Source organism: Siniperca chuatsi, linkage group LG7 (genome assembly GCF_020085105.1).
Source record: "Siniperca chuatsi isolate FFG_IHB_CAS linkage group LG7, ASM2008510v1, whole genome shotgun sequence".
Taxonomy (NCBI): Eukaryota; Metazoa; Chordata; class Actinopteri; order Centrarchiformes; family Sinipercidae; genus Siniperca; species Siniperca chuatsi.
In genome coordinates, this window is record NC_058048.1 from 27,126,306 (window position 1) to 27,138,889 (window position 12,584).

The following is a 12,584-nucleotide window of genomic DNA, read 5'->3' on the forward strand; positions in this document are numbered from 1 at the left end:
TGGATGAGAGATGAACTGTTTGGAACTGTGTGAAGAGTTTTGAAAAGGTGAACTTGTATAGAGAAATGTGACTTAGCTTTAATGTGAAAACTGTAAGAGCTGTCCAATAAAATACAATCTAATACAACACTACAAACTAGCTTCAAAAATCACTCATGAAGTAGAGTCAACACCACTGTGTGACACAGTCTCAGCAGTCCTTGAGATGGCACCAAGAGTAGCAGATCAGATGTTAAGATCAGTCAGTCCTTTGGCTTTGTGGCTATGATATACCATCAATGACTGATTGACAGTGAACAAACCTTATGTTACTGTTTTATGTTTTGAATATTTAGTTGACACTGACAGAATTACTTCCAAAAATAAAGCAACAGTAGAATAAACCTTACCCATACTAACATGCAAGGCACCAGCCAGCAGCACTGCAAAACAACTAATGATAGCAAAATGTTAAGAGGAAAAAAAAGTGCCATAGAAAGAAGTAGAAGATGTGAGTAATTCGCATAAAAGTGGATGACAGTGAAAGTCTGGGTTTTGAGGGAAAAATTCCTGATTGGGAAAATGTGAGTAATTTGGGTGTATATGTGTATGGATAACAGTAATGTCAGGTGTGAAGGGTTTCAGTCAGTCATCTGGACAATGTTTTCAAATTCAAGACATGGAAAACATTGTCCAGATGACTACGACTGAAACCTTTTCTACAATGGAACACACCTGGATGAATGAGGGATTACGCCGTCTTGTTTTGGAGTAAAATGTCAGGGTTTTTAAAAATGTTAAACTTTCTAAAAACTCCCCTGATATGGTTTTATACAGAGGTTTGTGACTCAAACAGCAGTTCCCAGCTTTTCATGGTAAAACTCCTTTCAGGAAGGAAAATGTTCTTCAGTAGACTTTGGTAGAAAATGGTTCTTGCTGAGAAAGTTTCTTTAAGTTTCTTTTATTAGGACAAACAGAAGAACCTATTATGGTTCTGTAACTTTGATTCCAAGAGAAGTGTTCTTGTTGAATAAATTCCTATGTGGGTCTGTTGTGGTCTAGATTTGGATTTAGATTTCTTGCTGTTCCAGGTAAGAAACCTCAGTGAGTTTCCGTTCCCACTAAGTGGACACAGTAAGCCTGTGTTATGTCTTGTAAGGGGGGTGTGGGGGGGGGTGCTTTCTTTCTGACTTCAGGTGCCAGGCAACCTCTCTGCCCTTCACATTCCCCAGTATCGGTCATGTGACCAGAGTTTGGCCAGAGGAGCCAGCAGAGCATGACCAGAGACTCACAGAATGCCTTATTTCAATCAGCCGGTTTAGGTTGTTTGATGAGATTCTGTTTCATCATAGCCTCAAGATCTTTTGGTTTACTAGTCCGCTGTTTGCTTTATAGTTTTGTTGGCTGTTGTTTCTTGTTAAAACATGAAAATCTTACTCTTTACCCCTCACACTCACACTTTAAATATTTCAAAATAAAAACTGTAAAAAGTGTTTCATTTGATATGCTACCATTTGGAAACAGGGAACCCTGTGTATTTTTGATGGCTGCGCAGGCACACCTGTGTAAGAATCAATGATTAGCTTAACAATGACCAAACATGCCCAAGGGTCTTAGACAAGTCACTGGAACAGCACACAGGAAGTGTTGTTCACTGGTAAACGTGTTTTTGCTATCCTGATGCTCTGTCATGCCTTGTGGAAAGAGCTCAGTTTATTTGCTCTATATTTTGTGGCTTGTTCTGAGCTATGTTTTGTCTTCTACACAGGAGTGTTTACTGTAGATCATTTGTCATTTAGTCACAGAATAAAAGGAGATTTAAATGAAGAAGTTTGTGTGTTAGAAATCCTCACAAACACAATATTAAACAACACCTGTAGAGAGACTTTAAAATGTGGAGTAGTGTTGTAATGTGTTTGATTTTTTTGTAAGTTGAGTAAACTTGTATTTCCAGGATAAGTTGAAGGAAGATCTTTTTTTCATTTTGTGTTTTAATCAGCAAGTAAATGATTGTAGCCTAATGACTAGTAATACATTTAAAGAATACCACAAGTTTTACCAAAAATCTTCACACAACAGGCCATAGTTCGCATTATATGCATTTGTCATAACATACACACAGCATTAGACAATCTGACTTCACCTGAACACAAGTCATATCGTCTTAAAAATCCTGGCAGTAGGTAATCTTTTGTATTGAGCCATGTAAATGTTATATGCCTCAAAAGTCACAAAACCTCAAATTTAAACTTCTCGAATACTCATCATAATTGAAAAAGCTCTAATCTGTAGCTGCTGAAATCATGACCAGATGTCAAGCAGTTCCTTTCCTTTGTTAGAGGCGACATTGATATGGGGGAGCAAGAGACAACAGTTGGAAAGTAATGTGATATAGCACCAAGGACCTCTCCCATATTTACTATGAGATGTTCATTAATATTTCAAGTAGCTACCTTTGTCAGGTGTGACTGCATGTGTTTTGAAACCAGACAGAAGGCTTGACTCACGTCTATTATGGCAACTCTGGCTGACAGGTCTTTTGAATGTGCTAGAGTCTAGATAACTACGTGTTGCTTTGCTCATTAAATATAGATCACAGAGATAGTATGTAAAACAGGATAGTGGAAGATTGAAGGGTAGTTACATAGATCCTGGAAACTGCTGGTTGGCTTCAAGCTGCAACAATCTCAACTGGTTCACTGGATGACTATGAGCAAAAAATACTGTGTGGTTTTGAAAGGCACTTTACTGTGGTGATACAGGGCAGCTCCCACAAATGCATGTGTGTAATGGTATAAGTATGTGGCAGGGTGTTGGAAAGAAGTATGAAAGCTCAGCCAAGCATTTAGTGATAACTCTTCAAAAGGGTAAAAAACAAATAAATCATGTCACCTGTCTGGATCGACTCCACTCCTGTGTGCTTCACACTTCTCACCTCTGCCTGTTAACTGATCCTGTGGCTAACTGTTTGTATGTGGTAACTTTGCCAGTTGCTTGCAACGTAGCCCTCAGGATTGAATGCGTGTCAGGGTACTTTTTACGAAGGCACCTGGATAGAACGCACTCTGTCATTTTTGTTACTGGTTTACTGACTCATGCAGGAGTAGAATATGCTGTTACAAAATGGAAAATGGAATTGAAATTAAACAAGATAAGACATGTGCAGTATCTTAAAAAGTCATGTTTATTTAAAAACACAACACTTGTGAGATACATGTACTGTAGTTGCATATAAAACACACAGATAATTCCTGTTATGGATGAACCCAGGTGCTTTTGTGCTGCCACAGTTCACTGTGAAGCATTCAAAGTTTCATCATAGCCTCAAGATCTTTTGGTTTACTAGTCCGCTGTTTGCTTTATAGTTTTGTTGGCTGTTGTTTCTTGTTAAAACATGAAAATCTTACTCTTTACCCCTCACACTCACACTTTAAATATTTCAAAATAAAAACTGTAAAAAGTGTTTCATTTGATATGCTACCATTTGGAAACAGGGAACCCTGTGTATTTTTTGATGGCTGCGAGGCACACCTGTGTAAGAATCAATGATTAGCTTAACAATGACCAAACATGCCCAAGGGTCTTAGACAAGTCACTGGAACAGCACACAGGAAGTGTTGTTCACTGGTAAACGTGCTTTGCCATCCTGATGCTCTGTCATGCCTTTGTGGAAAGAGCTCAGTTTATTTGCTCTATATTTTGTGGCTTGTTCTGAGCTATGTTTTGTTCTACACAGGAGTGTTTACTGTAGATCATTTGTCATTTAGTCACAGAATAAAAGGAGATTTAAATGAAGAAGTTTGTAAAAAGGAAACTCTCACAAACACAATATTAAACAACACCTGTAGAGACTTTAAAATGTGGAGTAGTGTTGTAATGTGTTTGATTTTTTTTGTAAGTTGAGTAAACTTGTATTTCAGGATAAGTTGAAGGAAGATCTTTTTTCATTTTGTGTTTTAATCAGCAAGTAAATGATTGTAGCCTAATGACTAGTAATACATTTAAAGAATACCACAGTTTTACCAAAAATCTTCACACAACAGGCCATAGTTCGCATTATATGCATTTGTCATAACATACATTACAGCATTAGACAATCTGACTTCACCTGAACACAAGTCATATCGTCTTAAAAATCCTGGCAGTAGGTAATCTTTTTGTATTGAGCCATGTAAATGTTATATGCCTCAAAAGTCACAAAAAACCCTCAAATTTAAACTTCTCGAATACTCATCATAATTGAAAAAAGCTCTAATCTGTAGCTGCTGAAATCATGACCAGATGTCAAGCAGTTCCTTTTCCTTTGTTAGAGGCGACATTGATATGGGAGTAAGAGACAACAGTTGGAAAGTAATGTGATATAGCACCAAGGGACCTCTCCCATATTTACTATGAGATGTTCATTAATATTTCAAGTAGCTACCTTTGTCAGGTGTGACTGCATGTGTTTTTGAAACCAGACAGAAGGCTTGACTCACGTCTATTATGGCAACTCTGGCTGACAGGTCTTTTGAATGTGCTAGAGTCTAGATAACTACGTGTTGCTTTGCTCATTAAATATAGATCACAGAGATAGTATGTAAAACAGGATAGTGGAAGATTGAAGGGTAGTTACATAGATCCTGGAAACTGCTGGTTGGCTTCAAGCTGCAACAATCTCAACTGGTTCACTGGATGACTATGAGCAAAAAATACTGTGTGGTTTTGAAAGGCACTTTACTGTGGTGATACAGGGCAGCTCCCACAAATGCATGTGTGTAATGGTATAAGTATGTGGCAGGGTGTTGGAAAGAAGTATGAAAGCTCAGCCAAGCATTTAGTGATAACTCTTCAAAAGGGTAAAAAACAAATAAATCATGTCACCTGTCTGGATCGACTCCACTCCTGTGTGCTCACACTTCTCACCTCTGCCTGTTAACTGATCCTGTGGCTAACTGTTTGTATGTGGTTAAGTTGCCAGTTGCTTGTAACGTAGCCCTCAGGATTGAATGTCAGGGTACTCTTACGAAGGCACCTGGATAGAACGCACTCTGTCATTTTTGTTACTGGTTTACTGACTCATGCAGGAGTGAATATGCTGTTACAAAATGGAAAATGGAATTGAAATTAAACAAGATAAGACATGCAGTATCTTAAAAAAGTCATGTTTATTTAAAAAAAACAAACACTTGTGAGATACATGTACTGTAGTTGTATATAAAACACACAGATAATTCCTGTTATGGATGAACCCAGGTGCTTTTGTGCTGCCACAGTTCACACTGTGAAGCATTCAAAGTCCTCTGCCACCTCCCACCTCCCACCTCCCATCCCCCATCCCCCATCCCCCATCCCCACCCTTCCCACACTTCACTAAAAGCTGCATTGAATACAGTTATCTGTCTTGACTGTTACAGGCGATTAATGATACTCTTACTACAGTATTTAAATCACATAATCCTGTTGATAAACCTGTCATATCATTTAACACATCAAATTCTTCCATTTTGTACACAGTGGTGCCTTATTATGAAGGTGACACATGAAGCAGTTATGGTGGTTTTCATAAAAAATATTCAATGGTAAACATTAAGAATCCAGGACTGTATAAAACGTATATGATTGTACAATGTTGACAACATTAAGCTTGCTGACCTTAAAGAGGACAGAGCACCAAGAACATACTTTTATTTGCTTTTGGTTGTAAAACATGATCAAAGGAAATTTCCACTCCAATGTCCTTTGCATGCTTTTTCAGTCTCTGAAAAACAAAAAGCCTAATTCAGAGATACTTAACATTAAAGGCAAAATCAAACACATCCTTCATTATGGAGTCTCCTTGTTTCCTTGAGCTCTTTTATACAGTACACCCTCAGTTTGGTGTCGAGAGCAGGTTTGAGATTCAATAATGTCTTTTCCTCTTTGACCTTCATTCACACATAGTCTTTCCTTTCTAACCCTGGGCCACCTGCAGACCGTGGGGCAGAGTAAGCCATTCGTGAAGGGTTATATCTGGTCTCACGTGGTGGACAGGAGCAGCAGAGCAGTCCGCCACCAAGAATCAGGAGGGCAGAAGCTGCCCAGCCGATGTACAGTGCGGCCCCCAGCTCCCTACGCTGAGCGTCAGTAAGTAGAGGGTTGTAGAAGTCCCTGATTATGGTGTTGGCCGACCAAGAGACAGGGATGAGCTGCATGACCCCAGAAACAATGAAGAAGACCCCGGAGATAATCATCACCTTGGCCTTGGATGCCTCGTCGTCAATGCAGTTGGTGCACTTGGCCCCAGCGATGGCGATGAGCACGGCCAGGATGGCTAACAGGATGGAGATAACGGTGAGGGCGCGGGCAGCTTGGAGGTCTTGGGAGAGGGCAAGCATGGAGTCGTAGACCTTACACTGCATCTGGCCCGTGCTCTGGACCACGCAAGTCATCCACAGGCCCTCCCAGATGATCTGAGCCGTCACAATGTTGCTGCCGATGAAGGCCGTCACCCTCCACATGGGGAGGGCGCATGCCACAATGGCAATAATCCATCCCAAAATGCACAGGGAGATGCCTATCAACTCCAGCCCTACAGACATACCGAAACGTCTTCCTCTTCTGCTACTGAATGTGTGTCACACCTGAGAGGAGATCTCAGAAAAAATCTGCAAAGGAGAAGAGTAAACCAGAGACCCACCTAGTAATTAAGTTAATTTCAGGCCTTGCATCTGTGAGTGTGTGATGATCTGTTGCCCTCGACTTTACCAGTATCCTTTATAAGGCAGATCAGGTGGAGGGGAGGAGTCCTTGAAGGAGCTGACATCACCAGAAGGGGAGGAAGGACCTGGACACACTCTGCTATCATCTTACATGGCCAACTTCACAATGGGCCTGGCCACAAAGAGGCCTTTTACAGCTGAAAGGGCTCACAAGTATTGCATGTGTTGTTATAACCAAAGAAACAATTCTAAGGTGGATTAAGGCTTATTGTATGATTGAAAATAAGGGTACATAAGGGTTAAATTTTATGTACAGATGTTATGCAAAAAAATTGACTGATTTATCTTTGTTGTCAAACAAACTCTTTTCTTTGTCATTAAACAGGTTGTAAATGGAACCTTACCTTTTCAGAATATGTGTATAACATATTTATGGTTTATCAGAAAGCTGTACAATTAATTATCACTGAATAACTCTTGTTTCAGTCTTAAAAGTGGGGTATGCGATTCTAATCCAATACACGTCTTTTTGTCAAATTCAGCAAATATCTCCTCTCAGTCTGCTGGCTGTCCGTTCAGTGTGCGCTGAAAAAAACTCCAGTATTTGTTCACAGCCCTGGATCTGTAAATGGGGAATAAACAAACTGGCTCAGACGGAGCCACACAACACTATTCCAGCCATGATTTGTGTGTCAGGTTACGTTAAATGACATTCAGCTTACTTTCTAGTTTGCCAAGTTATGCTGTTGTTGTGATGTTTGCTATAGTAGCAGGAGAGTTGTGAGTATCGCTGTCTGGAGCTGCTGTGCTGGCTCTGGGAAACCGTCTCGTCCTCTCCGGCTGTTAGCTTCGCAGCAGCAACTGTAGCGACAGCTTGCTAACCCACAACCTAGCTACTGTTAGTTACATTACTTACATTACTTGCTGTGTCGTTGTTCGCTCTATATCATGGTATTTGTCATGGTATTGGATTTCTCCAGAATCGCATACCCTACCTTTAAGTAAGTCATAGATCACTTCCTCACAAGCCCAGACTTCTTTCTGCAGGTCCACGATGTTGCTTTTTGAAGAATGCCTATGAAGAATGCCTGACCTCTGTTCCTCAGTGACAGCCTTCTAACCTTTATATCATCACTGTGTAGTGAAAACCTTGCATCTCCAAAATGCCAGCGCTTCAGGGTAAAAAAAAAAACCCCATCTTGCTTTCAACTTGACTGCAGTTTATTTTTTGAAATCATACAAAGCAGTTTTGAAAAGGTGTCATAAGACCAAGGATAGGGGAATTCTCGTAAACTTTACAGGAGTACAAACTCCTTCAGTTTAAGGATCACTTTAACACTTGAGTTGGAGGAATGAGGCTTTCACCTGACAACACTGTTATGTTCGATGGGCCTTAATGACTCTGTCTGTCTGCAGAATGCCCTTGAAATTCTTCGGGGCTGGGACTGTCTCCCTAGAAATGCCCCCTCCCCCCCAGCATTCTGTAACCGAGTGTTGACAGCCCCCCCTCCCACCAGTCTCCCCCTCTGACATGAAACAGGTTCATTGTTTGGGAGGGCAGTTCAGATAGTTGAGTGTGGTATCATAGAGCAAACAGACATGTGGGAGACAGCCAGGTGGATGGGTGCTGTGATAGACTCCCAGTCGTCAGCCTAATGGCTGGGTATGCAGGGTGCATGGAATCAGACATTTTCTTTGCACCTGTTGTTGTGAAGATTAAACATCTTACTGAATTTATTTTTGAATGTGTTGTTTCAGTTTACCTATGGGTGTCAGTTTTGGCATGAAAAGTACAGCCGAATGCATGACTGACCAATCTACCATGACCTGAAGGCTTATTGAAATATACGTACACACGTATACTGTGTAATAGAGCAGTGGTTCTCAACGTGAGGGCTCAGACTACTTGGAGGTCGCAGCAGAATTCAGGGCATAAAAACATATTTTTGATGATGAACATGACAAAAAAAAATAGTCCAGAAAAAGTTACTGATAGGTGTATTTTATATGATTTTCCTCAAACTTTGAAATACCAAATGTTTCAGCCTCTCAGCCTTAATAATGATAATGAAACAGACAACCTAAATAATTAATTGTCAAAAGTGTAAGTGATCAAGACAAACAAGGCCTTTAATCAAAAAGTAACATCATCAGACATCAAAACATTCCAGATTAACTGATTTACAAAATGTGTAGATGACAAAAATTTGCATTATGTGGCTTCATGACAGGCTTCCTCAAATTTCTTAATCAAATCTGAAGGTTCTTTATAAAACACATGCACATTCAATACAGTAAAAAAGCAGTAACAAATGCAGATTCACCTATTCTCTAAATTTGGATCACACATAATACAATTATTTTCATAAAATATAAAATTCAGGACACACCACATCACTAACATATAGTTGGTAGCCTCAGTGCTTCCAACAGCCTCAAAGTTACACACAAAAAATTAACAAAGGAAAACAAGTTTGATGTAGGCTCTGTTCAAAAGAGCTTACATTTTATGGTGGCATGAATATAGGAGTTGTCCTCATCGCAGCATGAATACAGATGTGTATAAGTTATTAAAAAATGACTGTCCTCTCCAGTTCTCTTCTCTTCTTTAGCAGTCAGACATAGTCTCTCCTATCAAAACCACTTGGGACAGTCGACCTGGTTTGGGAGTACATCATCTTTGATGGAGGCCCGTACCTTTTCTCAGGTTGTGGAGGGCAACTGGAGCAGAGGATTCCCCCTCCAATGAGTAGAAATGCAGCTGCAGCCCAGCCCAGGTACAGAGCTGCACCCATCTCCCTCTTCTGTGCCTCAGGTATGATTGGATTGTAGAACTCCATGATGATCGTATGGGCAGACCACGACACAGGGATCAGCTGGGTCAGAGAAGCCAGGATGAAGACCCCCCCGGCAGCTATCATCACCCGAGCCTTGGCCGACTCTTCTTCCACGCAGTTGGTGCATTTTGCCCCCATCATGGCCACCAGGACTCCCACAATGCCCACCACAATGGAGATGATAGTGAGGGCGCGGGCGGCCTGAAGATCTGCGCTTAGTGCCAACATGGAGTCATGGATTTTACACTGCATCTGACCTGTGCTCTGGACCACGCAGTTCATCCAGATGCCTTCCCAGGTGATCTGGGCTGTGACGATGTTCATCCCAATGAAAGCTGACACTCTCCACATGGGCAAAGCGCAGGATACAATGGCTGAGATCCATCCCAGGACAGCCAGAGTCACTCCAAGTATCTCCAGTCCCACTGAAGACATGTCGGAACTCTGTATGAGTCAATGTGCACAGAGGTCTTCTCTCTCAGGAGTCAGAAGTGATTGAGTGAGTGTTTGCTGGAGTGCTGATTGCTCATAAAAGCAGCAAGCAGATTTCTTTAGCGCAAAAGGTGGAGTCACTTGGTTAAGGGAAGAATTCAAATGTTTTTTTGTCCCACCCTCGTTTGAATATCCAAAAAGTCAGCCTTGGCATCTAAATGGGTTCAGCTTAATCATTCAACTTCCTCTGCCCTGGTAGCTCTCCCACCTATTTGGGTGAGGGGAGTGTAAACAGAGGGTTTGTATCTCAGGTCTAGAGTAGTTAAAGGATAACAGACATGGTAAAGATCGGTGGATGAATGATTGAAAGTGGAAAGCACTATATAATCTCCTACAGGTTTCTTGTTATACTCCTCTCTGACAGGTGAGTCAGATGTTTAGAATTTTGATTGAATCCAAACATAAATATTCCATCATTTTTAAATGACTGAAGCTGAGGAAGAGGAAAGGAGCAGCATGATGGATGTGGTGAAAAGGGGTTTCAATGGGTCAGGATAGTTCTTTGGACACCAGTGGGAGTGCTCTGATTATCTGAAGAGTATATTTGGATCTGGAGAGCCTCATTTGTTAAAACCATCATCCCAAGTTCTATGAAAGGGCTGCACATTTCCATTTACTGTAGTCATCATCTTCTAACAGCTTAAGATAGGAAATGTTTTTTTAATTGCGGGGAGAGATTTCAAGTGTTAGCAACAATCTTGCCATACAGAAGATAAAACCAGGGACCTCGCTTTGGAAAGTTAATAAATACTGGGTTATAAATACTGACTGAAGAGACTCCAAATATGACAGTGAGTAGGTGAGGAGTTATAGAACATTCTTTAAACATCTTTGAGAGAGATGACGCCCCGAGTCTTTCCAGTAACAATGCATGACAGAATTTCTTAGCCAGTAACTTTTCTGACGCACTGCCCTTAAATAGGAGTAGCTCCCATTAAGATATGTTAATGATGATGACAATGTTATTTCTCGTCACACAGAGGAGATCTTAATAATAAAAAATAATACAAAAACCACAAGATGATGAAATATTAATTAACAATTATGGGGTTTGCGCTGCTATGTGATGTTAAAAACAACTTTTCCCAGCTGCTGAGGTTACTATGGGAAGTTAATAACAGAGACCACATGTGGGACGTGCAATGCAAACAACACACCTCTGAACATACAGTGGAAAGCACACAGGACTGATGAAAATCATTTATGAATAACATATGTATTTCTCTCAGGACATAGACATGTTTCTAAAGATCAGTCATACAGAGAGAGAGAGAGAGAGAGGGCCAGTGTGTTGGAAGTTGAAACAATTGTCTGCGTGCATGTGCACAAGGATGGGGGGTCTTATCAGTGTCCTTGTTCTGAAGGTCGTAGTGCATCAGGAGTTTGAACCTTAGTTTAACTTTTGCATGTGCCACAGAAAAAGACCTTCCTAAATACACACCTCCAGTAGTTTTACCAGGATCCCTCATCTCATGCTGTGTTGAATCTGTACAGCACCTTTGTCAATTTGTAAATCAGTTTACAAAAAAGAAAGAGAAAGAGAAAGAGAGGCTGCTTTACCGACGTGATGCGGGGACTAGTCAAATGCACTTTGACTTTCAACACAGTATGTATTAGATGACAATGTGCGAAAACCCAACATTATTTCAGAAGTTTCTAATGGGCCTTAAAGGATCAAAGCACTACTAACCTTAAAAGCTGTAACATTTCATTTCTCATAGTCACTCTCTTTGCCATGAGGTGATGTGCTCATATTTGTACACACCTTACTTGTACAGTGTTCAGTGTTTCAGCAGCAATATCATGTTTGTTGTTGTGCTTTGTTGCAACTCCTGTGAAGAGGGAGCTTATGGTATATTGCAGTTTGTCTTCATTTCTGACTGGGCTGTTGCTCTTTCCTATTAACACACGACTGCATAGCTACTCAGTAACACAATGCTGCCAGTAGGGTCTGTGGTCATTCAAAGGTAGTGTTCACTATATTTAGAGGCACAGCCTTTAGATCATTAACCTCATTGTTCAAGCCAAAGCAAGTTAAGAAAGCAAGAAATGTTTTCAACCTGTATCTTTGTTTCTTGTACTTTCATTTTTTTAGTAATGCTTGTAAACCAGGAGTACTGAATTCCTGTACTTGTATACGCTGTAGTAAGAATATGTTTTAAAACAGTATGAAAATACCTGAACGAGACTCTGAGATGTGTCAAAAGGAGGCTATCGCCTGTTGGTTTCACTGTTAGACGTGCTCAATATTGCGTTACACAAGTTGCTAAAAATTCCAGCAGTCTGACATGCAGATATGACATTAAAACAAGGCTTGATGAGTAGCACAGGTCCCTGAGAGACCACCTTTAACATTTTTGGTTTCAATCATTGTTGGTGACCCTAAATGCAGCAGGCCCACTGTCTACCTGCGGTTATACTGTTGAGGTATCACCAATTGTCTCCAACAAATCCAAAGAGGCATTTTCTTGCACAGTACCTGCTTTTGTTTTGCAATTTGCAGTTTTCTAAACATTTCATGTGACTCTCTGAGCATTTAGATACACTTTTATTCCAGTAAATCCCACCTGGGGAGGAAGGTAAACACTTGCAAACC

At 40.6% G+C, this 12,584-nt stretch overlaps 1 protein-coding gene across 1 annotated transcript; it reads right to left on the reverse strand.

Annotated features, from left to right (window-relative positions):
- Positions 1-5,752: 5,752 nt before the first annotated feature.
- LOC122879215 (claudin-3-like) lies at positions 5,753-10,101 on the reverse strand. Its single transcript, XM_044203082.1, has 2 exons — positions 9,451-10,101; positions 5,753-6,553 (listed from the first exon to the last, which is right to left on the reverse strand). The coding sequence occupies exons 1-2, from the start codon at positions 9,929-9,931 to the stop codon at positions 5,892-5,894; spliced, it is 1,143 nt and encodes a 380-aa protein (XP_044059017.1). The 5' UTR covers positions 9,932-10,101; the 3' UTR covers positions 5,753-5,891.
- Between the last annotated feature and the right edge of the window lie 2,483 nt (positions 10,102-12,584).

Excerpts from the sequence above, each read along its gene's own strand:
- LOC122879215 (XM_044203082.1), bottom strand. The coding sequence starts at position 9,931 with ATGTCTTCAGTGGGACTGGAGATACTTGGAGTGACTCTGGCTGTCCTG. Across the intron at positions 6,554-9,450 it reads GGCACAGAAGAGGGAGATGG|GAAGACGTTTCGGTATGTCT; the intron begins GTGCAGCTCTGT and ends GTAGCAGAAGAG.